The sequence below is a fragment of the Lupinus angustifolius genome, unplaced genomic scaffold (assembly GCF_001865875.1).
Source record: "Lupinus angustifolius cultivar Tanjil unplaced genomic scaffold, LupAngTanjil_v1.0 Scaffold_2_330, whole genome shotgun sequence".
NCBI classification, from domain to species: Eukaryota; Viridiplantae; Streptophyta; class Magnoliopsida; order Fabales; family Fabaceae; genus Lupinus; species Lupinus angustifolius.
Window position 1 is genome coordinate 43,973 of NW_017716737.1, and position 14,283 is coordinate 58,255.

Below are 14,283 nucleotides of genomic sequence, written 5' to 3' on the forward strand. Positions count from 1 at the left end.
TTCTCCATGGGGACATGTTGGATGGAGGCTGTTTCAAATTTGGCCAATAATGTGTCCTTTGTTTGGAAGGCACCCGTAATCTATGATACGGCAAGGTGGGAATTACTGCATATGAACAGCTTATCCACTCCGACCTCTCTGGCTGACTGTAAAAAGCAATGCATGCTTCATACTCGGCTTGGTTGATTGTTGTAGGATAAGTGAAGGTCAATGAGTTTTCAATGGTCACTCCTTAGCCATTATCCAACAAGATTCCAGCTCCACAGCCCCGAGGGTTGGATGAACCGTCGACATAGGTTGTCCACATTTGCACAAGATTATTGGGTTACGTGGTTAACTCGGCAATAAAATCAAACAAGACTTCGCGCTTGATAGTTGTCCTGAGCTCAAGCCGTATATCAAATTGTGAGAGATCAAAAGACTAGGAGATCATTTGGCCCACTAGCTCTGGGTTGTGCAAGATTTGACGGATTGATTGATTGGTCCTGACCATTATAGGATTGGTTTATAACATTCTTCATTTTCTCTGACAAGAGCAGTTGTCACAACCTCATCCATTATTGATAGGTAGACGTACAGTGTCTCAGCAGGTTCTGGCTTATAAAGCCCTAGAGGAGAAGTCAAGTATTGCTTGAAGGTCTGGAAGGCCTCTTCACAGGCATCTGACCAGTCGAAAATTTTGCTATGTTTGAGGAGTTGAAATAGTGAGATGGAATGCTTGGCCGATGCTATGAGGAATCTAGATAGTGTCGTCAACCGCCCATTCAACTACTAGACCTCTTTGACCGACCGCGAGCTGCACATATCTGTATCTTACTGGCACATTGTTGGGTTTTCCTTGATGCCCCGACTTGTTAACATAAATCCTAAGCATTTGTCGGCTTCAACCCCGAAAGTACACTTCTGCTGATTGAGGCGCATATTAAACTTACGCAACCGACTAAAAATGGCATCCAGGATGGTGACATGGTCTTCTGCTGGCAGACTCATGGCAATCATGTCATCCATGTAGACCTCTACGTGCTTCCCGATCTGATCCCCAAACACAATATTGATCATTCTCTGATATGTGGCTCCCGCGTTTTTTAGCCCAAAGGGCATGACCGTATAGCAGTAGGTCACCTTGGGTGTAATGAAGGCAGTCTTGTCTTGATCTGGGGGATACATGGATAACTGATTGTATCCAGAATAAGCGTCCATGAATGACAAAAATTGATACCCGGAGGAGTTGTCCACGAGGTGGTCAATGTTTGGGAGAGGATACAGGTTTCTCGCGCACACCTTGTTCAGATCTGTATAATCCACACACATCCGCAACTTCTAAGACGGTTTTTTGACTAATACTATGTTGGATAACCAGGTAGTGTAAGAAATCTCTCAGATAAACCCAGCCTCTAAAAGTTTAGAGATTTTCCGAGTAACCTCAGCTATTCTCTTGGTACCCATCTTCCTTTTTTTCTGGTCCACCGGTCTAGCCCATGGGCTGGTGGTTAGTCGGTGACAAATGACTGAGTGGTCAATTCCTGGCATGTCTGCAGTGGACCAAGCGAAAAGGTCTTTGTTGGTTTTCAAACATTTAATTAACCTTGCCATTTGAGCCTCGTCGAGAGTGCTGCCAAAATACACCAGATTTTCCTTTGAGGGGCGAAGTTGAAGAGAGGTTTTTCTCCTACGGGCTGAGGTCGGAATCTCCTCTGTCTATTCTGGAATCTAGTTCTACCAGGTGTACACCCTGCTGCTTTTTCTTCGGGGGTAGTGTCTGCATTGAACTGTGATTCGGGCGGAGCCTCATCTGATAACAAGTTCTTGCACTATGTCAACCTCCTTTGACAGTACATACTCGGAGGTCGGACGTGAGAAACTTCATGCACATGGGTGGAGTGGAAACTTCTGCTTCGAGACGATACAATGTTGGTCAGGCAAGGATGGCGTTATAGGCATAGCTACAATCAATGACCATAAATTTTGCCTGGATTGTGCTGGTTAGGGGTCGCTCCCTGATAGTAAGTCAAATGTCACCATAGCCATGAGGAGTGATCCCTTGTCCAATGAATCTGACTAACTATCCGTCATAAGCCCATAATGCTATGTCTTTGAACTTCGTTTTGATGAATAAATATTGGAACATACTATCTGTTGAGCTTCCCTGATTGATGAATAGCCTCCCAATCTTTTTATTATTTAGTTTGGTGGTGATGAAAAGGGGATCGTGATGACCGCAGACGACACCTTCCTAATCACAGTCGTCGAATGAGATTGGCGGTGCCACCCTATTCTCATGATGTTGGAGAGGGTTCCAGATGTTTGCCTGTATGACCTCCCGAACGTACCTTTTCTATGCCGTCTTGGAGGTGCCTCTAGCGGCAAATCCGCCTGATATTGTGTTGATGTCAACTAGACTCTGTTGTTGCCGGGTTTTGGGGCGGTATTGGTCTCCTTGGTCCCTATTTGGAGGATGATCCTGTTGAGTTTTTGGGGGGAACGTCTCCTAGAAGGGCTAGGTTGACGTGGAGGTAGGGATTGCCCTTGCCAGGCCCGACCAAAAAAGTGTTTTAGATGGTCGGCTTGATTCAGGTCTTCAATGGTGTGTCATAGCTGGGTGTACTCTTCTATGACGTGCCTGAAAAAGGTGTGTAAATCACAGTATTCGGAGAGGACTTGGGTCCCGAGCTTTCTCCCGGGTTGGGCTTGGGGAGCTAGACGAGATAAGTGGCCATAACTTCTTGCAGAATCCTGGTGTTGTTGGCATTGAGGGAGTGTAGGAAGTGTATTTTGTATTTTGGGTGGTCGGGGTGGATCATCTCGAGGGTGGTCATGTGTTTTTAGTCATTTGGCTTTCCGTGAGGGGATTTGGTATTCTTTATGTTCGGATGATTGGAGGGTGGGATGGGTTTCCTCTAGATTAATATACTGTTTGGCCTTGGATAAAAGATCTTCCATGGTGAGGTATGAATACTTGGCCAATTCCTGCTTGGAGAGGTCATCATGTAGTCCTGTCACCAGGATATTCACTACCACTTCTGGGCTTAGGGTTCGTACATTCATGGCCTCTGTGTTAAACCTGTCAAGATAAGTCTGGAGAAGTTCATGTGGTTCTTGTTGTATACCGGACATGGTATACGAAGATCAGGTTGTTCTTTGCTTGCTGTGAACCGGATGTTGAATCCGTTAGCAAGAGTTGTTCATTGATCAATATTGTTTGGTGCCAACTGTGTAAACCACTGCAAGGCAGCGCGTTTTAGAGTAAGAGGGAAGGTTCAACACATGATAAAGTCATTCACACCGTGGAAAAGCATAGAGGCCTCAAAGGCGTCTAAGTGGTCTTGTGGATCAATGGTCCCATCATACTAGTTGATGTTTCTTGGGCGGTTAGATGTTTAGGGAGTGGTGACGACATGGTTGCTTCGATGAAGGGGTTGTTTGCTCGTGAGGAGCTTTAGTAAGAGGGGTGAGTTATTTGAGTGGTTTTTGTGTTGGGGGGTATAAGCTTGGAAGTTTTGGCGGACTCTACAGAGTGCTCATCGGCAACTGGCCACGAGGGTCTGTTACTAGGTTCAGGTTTGTGCTGGAGAAGTTCGGCTAATAGTTGGGCCTGTTGTTTTATAATTTGGCCTTGGGTTTGGATCATTTGGAGATGTTGTTGGGTAGTAGGTGCTTCTGGGATGGGGTTGGGGGGATGACTTTGGTTGACTTGTTGAGATGGTAGTACTAGTGCTAGAGGGTAAATGGAAGGAGTGTCGTGATTTGGGGGAATGTTTGTGGTGGATGGTTCTGCTTGGCTGAGTGGTTGAGCTTGGTTACGGATGGTCACCATGTTATAGGTAAGCCACAGACGACGCTAATGTTCTTTAGCATTCAAAGGGGATGGTCGGTATCGAATGTCGGAAGAATGGAGGAGATTGGAAGTCTTGGTCGGAATGTCCTCTGGACCCGCCAAAGGAGGTACCTGAAAAGTTTATCCAAAGATCAAGTCAGTAAAGTGTTTTTAGAAAGAGGAGAGTAAATAAGAGAGAAGTTAGAGCAATAGCAATAAGTGTAACAATAAATGAGAGAATGAGAATTAATTACACTCCCTATGTGAGACTCTCTATTTCCAGAGTTTGAGGACTACTGATGTGGCACCCGGCTATTGGGCAGCGCATAGCGGGTACAATGAGGATATGTTCGCTTGTCCTTGCTCTGCTTGCAGGTCTACATTTGTCAAATTGTTGGGGCAAGTAGAATGTGTAGACAGCGTGGAAGGTGGGATGTCAGTCAACATTAAAGGCGAGTCTGCGATGCATTAATGACAGAGTCAGAGATATATTAATGATGCGCCAGAGACATCAATGACACGTTAGGAGTATTTATGGCACTTGCAGTGAGTCTGGCTCGCCATGGGCGGGTAAACAAGGGTTAGCTAGACTTAGTCATGCGCTCGGGGCGGGCTAGAAACCATCCGAATTTATCCAGGGTGGAACAAGTAAGGAACTAATCCCTTTCGGCGTTCGTGATTGCCCCTCCTAATAAGGGTCGCTCATTGGAATCGAATCCTCGACCTAAGAGATCCAGTAGGACCTTACACAATTAAACCAACACCTTGTTGGTTAATGATTGATTTGAATACAGATGTGGCAAAATTATTATTTAATTTTATAAATGCATGAGAACATTAATGGCTGATGAAAAGTAAAATTAAATATGGTTTGATTAGCATTAGTGTGATGGACCTATAGAGTGTAATATTTTTGTATTGTTAGTGTGAAAATTTATAAACTGTCACTGTATTATCTATCACTCATTTGTATAATTTTTATTTAAAAGTTAACTATATTTATATTGTTATTGCATACATCTTTTTCTCAAAATACAAATGCAAGATAGAGATGTGATAAAACACAAAAAATCACTAGAAAATATTAAAAAACCTATTTTTCTACCCAAACAACACCATCAAGGTTAAGCCAATTTCCTATCTAAATAGTTGCGCAACCATAAGCCACTAGACGAAGGGTGGTATCTAGGATTGGTTCCCACTATTCAGCGTGTCACCACCCCTATATCGCATTAGATCCATTGCATAGTCTAATTCCAATCACCTTTGGTTTCTGGCTAACATGTATGTTCTAGCGATGCTATGTGTTCAATGATAGCAGTTTATTGTACATGCATTTTTTTCATTTTTTTTCTTCCTCCCTTATTTTATTCATTTTTTTATTTATGTATTCAATAGTAATTATAGAAATTCCTTTTCATAAATAATAATAACATATAAATAATAAACAACATTTTTCTCTTCAACTTTATCCCTAAAATAATTAAATACATAAATCTTATTTGTTTTCACCTTTAGATATAAAACTATTTCGTGATAAAAAGTAAATCTTTTAATAAAAATAAAGGAAAGTAATTAGAAAGTTTTAATTAATTAATATTTTAAATTATAAAAAATGTAATGCACATTAAAACGATGGTAGCAATTAAGTTTCTGTTCCTACGCGGCGATCCAAAGGCCCACATGCTTGGTCGTCGAGGTAGGTCTCGCGTGGTTGGCCCACAAGAGTTGACATTGGAGACACTTCCTGGCATAGCGTCCGTACCTCACCAACCCACCTGCCAACACGGCAGACAGACTGCAGAACGACTACAAAACCAGCCACAGGCTAAAAGACAAGATAGCGTAGAGTACGGTCCTGGCGGACCGCCTGACACGGAAAAAACAGCCCCCAACAATACTCTTGGTCGGCTACGTGCCACGCTACCTGCCAAAAGCCCAAAGTCAACTCTCCCCCATATAAATAGAAGTCTCTACCAACAGGAAGTATCTTAATCTCTCTAATCTCTTGCATTACTTATTCTATTGCTCTCTCCCCTCATATTCTCAACTCTCATACACTTATCATCCAAGTTCATATACTGACTTGATCGTCGGAGAACCTTTTCAGGTACCTCCACCAGCGGGTCCAGCTCTGCTACATCATCCTGTTACATTGACGTTCTTCCTCCTCTCCATTCTTAGCAACCGATCAACTATCGTTCTTTACCTTTGTGTTCTAGGAAAGAACATTGGCGCCGTCTGTGGGGACTCACACCATGGCGACTACTAGAAACCGAGCTCTATCTACCAGCCAAGTTGACCCTGCCCAAGTACCCTTCCCCCACCAAGACAACCATCCCATCAGGCCAGCCGAAGTCACCATACCACTCTAGAACAACAACCAACCACCCAACACCTCCTCCAGATGCTAGAACGCCAAGAGCGGCTCATCCAGCAATAGGCCGACGTATACAAGAACTTCGCCAATCTAAGATAAACCCTGGCGATCACTCGGAGCGCCTGTTCACGAAAGTAACCGTGAAGAGTCAACGAGCGAGTCCCACCTACTATCCCAACCAACCTCGCACCACTCCTGCGGTGCTAGACATCCCTTTACACCTACCATTATGGCCTACCCATTACCCTCACACTCACCCGCCCCACAAATATGGACCAGTACGATGGTACGGCAGACCCCCAGCATCAGCACATGGGAAACTCTTAAAAAGGCGGCTCTCCAATGGTTCACTCGTTTGGCTCAAAACAGCATCAGCACATGGGAAACTCTAGCTTTAGCCTTCAACACAAGATTCACGGCGAGCAAAGAGCAACCCAGGTCGTAGTACACGCTGTCTGGCATTTTCCAAGGACCTAATAAATCCATCCAGGCGTATCTAGATCGATTTAATACCGAGGCCATGAAGGTACGTACTTTGAGCCCTGAGGTCGCAGTGCACGTCCTCGTTATGGGACTTCAAGAAGGTCTTTTCCGCATAGAGTTAGCCAAGTACACCGATCTTACAATGGAAGACCTCCGCTCCAAGGCCCAACGATTCATCAATCTGGAAGAAACCCACCATATCTGCACCCACACCGAGCCCCAAATGCATCACCCCTCATGGGAAGCTAAACGGCCAAGACTCAACGACCACCCCCAAACCCTACCCTCACTACCTAAAAAGGCCAAATACTCCACCTATACCCCTCTGAATGCCAACCGTTCAAGGATTCTGCATGAGGTCCTCTCCACCCACCTCGTCCAACTTTCCCGCCCACGCCCTACCAAGCCAGACCCACAAGACCGATCCAAATACTGTGACTATCACAGTATGTTTGGACACCTGACTAATGATTGCACACAACTCCGTGACACCATCGAGGATCTCATCCAGGCCGGTCATTTTCAGCGGTTCATCGCGGGCTTGGAACAACGACGTCGATCGCCACAACATCGTCGACCCGAGTCTTCGAAAAGGCGGTCCCCTCCTCAATTTCAGCAACGACGCCCTACCCCACAGCCTCAAGCGGATAGGCACCATGCAGACAACCGAAGGCCAAGGAGCCCAGTTGATATTAACACTATTTCAGGAGGCTTTGCCGCCGGAGGCACCTCCAGGGCCGCCCAGAAGAAGTATGTGCGGGAGGTAATGCACGTCGCCGCCAGGAGCTCCCAACAGAGACAGAGCTATAGATCAGCAACCCATATTACATTCGACGATCGCGATTATGAAGGTGTCGTCCGAGGGCACGATGACCCTCTCGTCATCACCGCCAAGCTCAATAACAAGAAGGTTAGCCGCTTATTCGTTGATTATGATAGCTCAACTGACATTATCTTCCAGGATTTGTTTGAGAAGATGGAACTCCATGACCGCGATCTCCTGCCATATGATTGGCAGTTGGTTGGATTTTCCGGCCAGGGAATCACCCCCAGGGGGTACGTGGAGATTTGGCTAACGATCGGAGACCACCCTATGAGTAGGACGGTCTAGACAAAGTTCTTGGTCGTCTAGTGCGATTCAGCATACAACGCCATTATTGGCCGACCAACTTTGAACAGGCTTGAAGTGATTGTCTCTACGCCCCATCTATGCATGAAGTTCCTCTCAATCAACCTCCAAGTCTGCACAGTGAAAGGGGATCAGCACTCAGCTCGCATGTGTCACCAGATTAGCCTCCGCCCCCACTTCAGCAAACATCATGCCCCCCTCCAAAAGACCTCGGGGCGTGCATATGGTAGAACTGGATGTCCGGGCGAACGAAGGAGACTTTTGACCACAACCAGAGGGGGGAAAAAACTCTGCAGTTGAGCCAGTCCTCAGGACAGGTAGTCTATCTTGGCAGCAACCTTCCGCCAAGTCAAAGGTTGAGGCTGGAAGCATCTTTGAAGGGGAACCGCGACCTCTTCGCCGGGTCAGCAACAGACATGCCTAGGGTAGATCCTTCCTTTGTCTGCCACCGGCTAATGACAAAACAAGGTGCTAAGCCGGTGGCGCAAAGAAGGCAAAAAATGGGGGCTGACAGGACCAAGGAGGTCGCCTTGAAGGTTGCCAAGTTGCTAGAGGCGGGTTTCATCCGCGACACCTACACCACTTGGTTGGCGAATGTTGTGTTGGTGAAGAAGCCTTCTGGGAAGTGGCGGATGTGCGTGGATTACACGGATCTCAATAAGGTATGCCCTAAAGACCCTTATCCTCTTCCCAATATTGACCATTTGGTAGATAATTCTTCAGGCTATCAGTACATGTCCTTCCTGGACGCATATTCCGGGTACAATCAGATTCCGATATACCCTCCCGACTAGGAGAAAATAGCGTTCATCACTGATCAGGCCGCCTACTGCTACACCGTCATGCCTTTTGGGTTGAAAAATGCTGAGGCGACTTATCAGAGAATGATGAGCAAGGTGTTTGCCGGACAGATTGGAGAACACATGGAAGTTTACATCGATGATATGATCGCCAAAAGCCTCCCCGGCGAAGATCATGTATCCATTCTGGAAAATATTTTTCAACAACTCTACAAGTACAACATGAGGCTCAATCCAGAAAAATGTACCTTCGGAGTGGAATCTAGCAAGTTCCTCGGTTTTCTTCTGACTTGTCGAGGGATTGAGGCAAATCCGTCCAAGTGCCAGGTGATCATCGACATGAGGGCCCCTGCACAGTCAAAGAAGTTCAACAGTTGAATGGGCGACTAGCTGTGTTGTCCAGGTTTCTCCCGTCCGCCGCCAAATACTCACTTCCCTTATTCCAGTTGTTGAAGAAGAGCAAGAGGTTTGAATGGTCTGACAATTGCGATGCGGCATTCAACATTTTCAAACAAATTCTCTCCAAGCCAGTGCCTAATGAGGTTCTGTATGTGTATCTGGTCGTGTCCGATGAGGCAGTCACAGCCGCGTTGATCTGAGAAACGGCAGAAGGACAAAACCCTGTCTATTTCACAAGCAAAGCCCTGCAAGGCCCGGAACTGAGGTGTCAGAAGCTGGAAAATGTGGCTTATGCATTGTTGACAGCCACACGAAGGTTACGCCAATACTTCCAATCTCATGCAACCGTTGTCAAAACCAACCAACCAATCAGGCAAATCTTGCATAAACCAGAGTTGGATGGGCGGATGATCACGTGGTCAATAGAACTCTCACAATTTGACATCCATTTCGAACCTCGCACGGCCGTCAAGAGCTAGGTCCTGTCTGATTTCATGGCCGAACTGACCGCACCAGAGGGCGATCGAGAGCAGGTATGGACTATCTTTGTCGATGGGACTTCTAATCCAAGGGGCAGCGGGGCTGGAATTCTGCTGGAGGATGGGCAAGGGGTAACCATCGAGCATTCCCGCACCTTCACATTTCCAACCTCCAATAATCAGGCAGAATATGAGGCTTGCATCGCCGGATTACATCTAGCAAAAGAGGTGGGCACCCATAAGGTATTAATTTGCAGTGATTCCCAATTAGATGTTTCCCAAATTATAGGTGCATACTAGACCAAGGATACCCTCCTCGGGAAATATCTGCTCAAAGTAAAAGAGCTCATGGCCGACTTCGATGAAACAACCATTCAGCATGTGCCCCGTGAAAGCAACGCCTAGGCAGATATCTTATCCAAACTCGCCAGTACCAAATGCCTCGGGAACAATCGTCTGTCGTTCAGGGCATAGTCTACCACCCAAGTGTCATGGCAGTGGAACAAGTGGTGATCCCAGAAAACTGGACGGGCCCATACATCTGATACATCCTCTATGGTAACCTACCCTCTGATTTAAAAGAGAAGCAACGGTTCCTCAGATGTTGTTGTTGGTACACTCTGGTCCGGGGGACACTGTATCGGCGGGGATTCACCGCCCCCTTGCTTAGATGTCTTGGTCTAGAACGGGCGGATTATGTCCTTAGAGAAATTCATGAAGGAAGTTGTGGACATCACTTGGGCGCCGCCTCACTCGCCAAGAAGGTGTTACGTGCTGGATACTACTGGCCCACAGTGGAAAAGGACGCAACAGACCTTACTCGAAAATGCACTCGTTGCCAACTTTTCGCTGACTTCCACAAAGCCCCGCCAGAGGAATTAACCACAACACAAGCGCCTTGGCCTTTCTGAAGGTGGGGTATGGACATTCTGGGACCTTTCCCTCAAGCAACGGGGCAATTGAAATTTTTGATAGTTGCCATAGATTATTTCACCAAGTGGATAGAAGCAGAAGCATTAGCCACCATCACCTCATCGAATATCCAAAAATTCACTTGGCGAAGCATAATCACTAGTTTCGGTATCCCATCCGCCATAGTAACGGATAACGGCACTCAGTTTGCCGATCGAAGGTTCCAAGAATTGTTGTCAAACCTCCGCATTAAGAAGCACTTCACTTCAGTGGAGCATCCACAAACTAATAGGCAAGCCGAGGCAGCAAACAAGGTCATCTTAAAAGGTATAAAGAAGAGGATGGACGAATCAAAAGGAAATTGGCCAGACCAACTCCACCACGTACTATGGGCATACCGGACCACTCCCCATTCTACGACCGGTGAGTCACCATTCAGCTTAACATACGGCGCGGAGGCCATGATCCCGGTCGTGATATGAGAACCTACCTGGCGAACACTTCAGTTCAACGAGGGTGGCAACCAATCTCTCCTAAGAAACAGCCTTGACGAAGTGGAAGAGATCCGGGAAAGGGCTCGTTTGAGGGAAGAGATCATCTAAAAGAAAACCGCGGCAAAGTTTAACTCTTGGTCGTTCGCCGCCAGTTTGATGAAGGAAATCTGGTGTTAAGGAGAGCAGATATAGGACGGGTAAAAGGCAAGCTGGGACCTAACTGGGAAAGACCTTACCGCATAACCAGCAAGATCGACAAAGGGGCGTACAAACTTCAGGATTTGGCAGGAAAAGACATCCCAAGGACTTGGAACCGCCAACCTCCGGTTATTTTATGCCTAACCGACAACCCCATACGCGGTTGGTCATCCTTTTGTAACCTTTTTTAAATATATATGATAACGAGGTATTATACTTTGTGTTGTTTTGAAGGATTACTTCCAACTCGTGACTTTCATATTCACCCAAGGTGCCGGTTTTCACCCCCCTTGCCTGATGCACTTACTCGCCCAAAGCAAGGATTACTTCCCGCTCATGGTTTCCATATTCAACCAAGGGGCCGGTTTTTGCCCCCCTTGCCTGGTGCCATCACCCGCCCGAGGTGCAGATCACTTCCCCCTCGCGGCTTTCGCAATCACCCAAGGGACCGGTTTTCGCCCCCATTGTCTCGTGCAATCACCCGCCCGAGGCGCGGATCACTTCCGCATCTCGGCTTTCACAATCACCCAAGTGGCCGGTTTTCGCCCCCTGGCCTGGAGCCATCACCCGCCCGAGGTAAGGATTACTTTCCATTCGCGGTTTTTTACATTCACCAAAGGGGCCGGTTTTCGCCCCCTTGCCTGGTACACTCGCCCACTTCACCAAATACACTAAAGGCGATCGTTTGGCACAGTTGTTTAGGACATTCATTCAGAGTTGTTTAAGACAAATCGTTTGGCAATTGCACGAAGTCATTCCGTAATACAGAATTTAAACAAAAGGCAAATTGCAAAAGCTGTTCATTCAAGAGAAACTATTACAAGATATTTAAAAAGGAAAGATTACATAGTCCCCTCGTCTTGACCGGGAAAAGGCATCGAAACTGGATCGCCGTTTTCATCAGCTGCCAGCAGGCATCCATCTTCCACATATGCACCCAGCTGCATCCAAGTCTAATCAATGGTTGGAAAAGCCAGAGCCAGTTGGGCCTGGGCACTCTCCCACGCCTCTACAGCGGCTTCGCCCACAAGCTTCTCCAACTGCACATTTTCAACTTCGACGGCTGCCTGCCCCACCTTCAGTTCCCGAACCCGGGTTTCCAGAGACGCCTGCACCTGCACAACACGGGCAGGCAGACTACAGGACGACTACCAAGAAGTGCAGACAGACTGCACCTACACAAGAAGTGCAGCCTTTTCTTGCTCGGCAGCATCAACACGGGCCTTCAAAACTGAAGCCTCCTGTTTCACATGAAGAATCTCAAGATTCCGCCGCTGGAGCGCTTCATCTTTAGCACGAACTGCCCCCTCAGATACCATCACTTGGGCGGTAAGCTTGATCTTGTGATTCTGAAGAAAACCCCCACGGGCTGACAAGTCGGCTCCCTGAGCCCTGGCGACCTAGCCCAACTTGACCAGCTCCCCCTTTTCGGCGGAATGGAGATCAACCATCTTCTGCTTCTCCGCCTCATGCAGAGCCTGGATTTTCGCCAATACGCTGTTCGCGATCTGCGACTCTAAGACCCCATCAGTCTCCAAGTACTTCTGGACGGAGGCAATGAGGACAACACTCCCCTTCACGTGCTGCAGCAGGACGGGCAAGAGTAACTTGTCAAAAGCCTCCTTGGTCTGGGCTTTCATAAGCGCCTGGTCGATCACTTTGGGGACGCCGACAGAGGAAAGGCGATCTTGACTGCCCCTGGAACTTTTCTTCCTGCTTGGATTGGCGGGGCGATCGACGTCCACTCCAGCTTCTTGCTAAGAGGCAGGGGTCGTCGCTGTACCGGCGGTCTCTTCTACCCTCGTCGGTGCAGACAGAGGAGTTTCAGTAGGAGCAGCGGGAGGAACCGCTTCAGTAGACGCAGGAAGAGGCGGATCAGAAGCCCTTTGAGCCAACTCCTGGTCCACCAAGTCTTCGGGGTGCTCTGGTAGAGACGACTCCCTAGCAGGGCGTCCCCCACTCACTGAAGCTAGCTGCACAGTTATCTGGCTGGGAGACCCCTCAATAGGGTGAGGCACGGGGGATATCGTCCTCTGACGTTTGGAAGCAGCAGCGTCTTTCCTAACCAGGTCGTCGACCCTCTTCAACAACATGCTCTTCCACAGTTTCTCGCTCATCTTGGCTTTTAGTTCGACTGCACAAAAAAGAAAAAAATCGTCAATAAGAGGATAAGGAGATACATAAAAGAAACAATAAAGACAATCAACGTCCGGCCCACCCACCAACAAAATCCACTAAAGCTCCGCCCTCATCACGGATCGCCGAGCAAGGGAGAAGTCCTCCCTCGTCTATCCAGTAGGTCACAGCCTCAGTGGCTTCCACCTCTTCAGGAGACAAATCTTCATTCTCCACTAGAAAACCCTTCGAAGGTCGTTGATGGATGTCCCTATTCCATGAGAAGGGAAATCGCGACTCGCCAGATTTGCTAAAGCACCAAGTGTTGAATGCCTTCCTAACATTCACCCTAAAGTATCCGCCTTTCCACTTCTTCTCATTCGATAAAAATGGCGTAAACAACCCCCGCCTGGGCCGAGATTGAAGACACGTCCATCTGTGGTGACCCTATTTGTCTTCGTTAGTATTGGTGCGATGGCCGACGCGGAACATCCAGAAGAATAACTTTAATGTGCAAGGGATGTCTGCCGCCTTGCACATGATCTCAAAGGCTCGGATGAACCCCCAGGAGTTGGGGGTCAGTTGGCTAGGAGCGATCCGCAAATGCTCCAAGACTTGCACGTCCCATACCTCCAGAGGGAGGCGAAGCCCCAAACGCTGGCAGTACGCCTCATAGAGGAAGAAGGTGTACTTATCACTCTTCTCCTCTACAAAGTTGTAGCAAACCCTTTCCCCCGACCTAGGGGCGCTGATCTCAAAGCCATGAAAAGACTTTTTGGCCACATGTACGTTGAGGGGAGTTCCGTAGGGGAACGTGCTAGGCGTTCCAAGCACCTCCCTATCGACCCACCAGTAGCGGGAGTTCTCCCTGACCATCTCCACATGAATAGATAGTTAAAGGGCCTTGGCCTTGTACGTCCTCGTCGTCATGACCTGCCATCACAAGAATCATCAGACGAAGACTCAGACTCAGAGTTGTCGCTCAAAACACACCCATACTTGGCACACAATGAGGCCAAGTAATCGTCGGCACCTCTCCATTGGAACCCTGCACCTCCACCTTTGGGAGGATGGGGGACG

The 14,283-nt window shown here is 47.7% G+C and overlaps 1 protein-coding gene across 1 annotated transcript; it reads left to right on the top strand.

Annotated features, from left to right (window-relative positions):
- Positions 1-6,714: 6,714 nt before the first annotated feature.
- On the top strand, positions 6,715-7,788 carry LOC109337226. Its single transcript, XM_019574149.1, has one exon. The coding sequence runs from the start codon at positions 6,715-6,717 to the stop codon at positions 7,786-7,788; it is 1,074 nt and encodes a 357-aa protein (XP_019429694.1).
- The last annotated feature ends 6,495 nt before the right edge of the window (positions 7,789-14,283 follow it).

What these genes read in the sequence shown, in the direction of transcription:
- LOC109337226 (XM_019574149.1), top strand. Translation starts at nt 6,715, where the DNA reads ATGAAGGTACGTACTTTGAGCCCTGAGGTCGCAGTGCACGTCCTCGTT.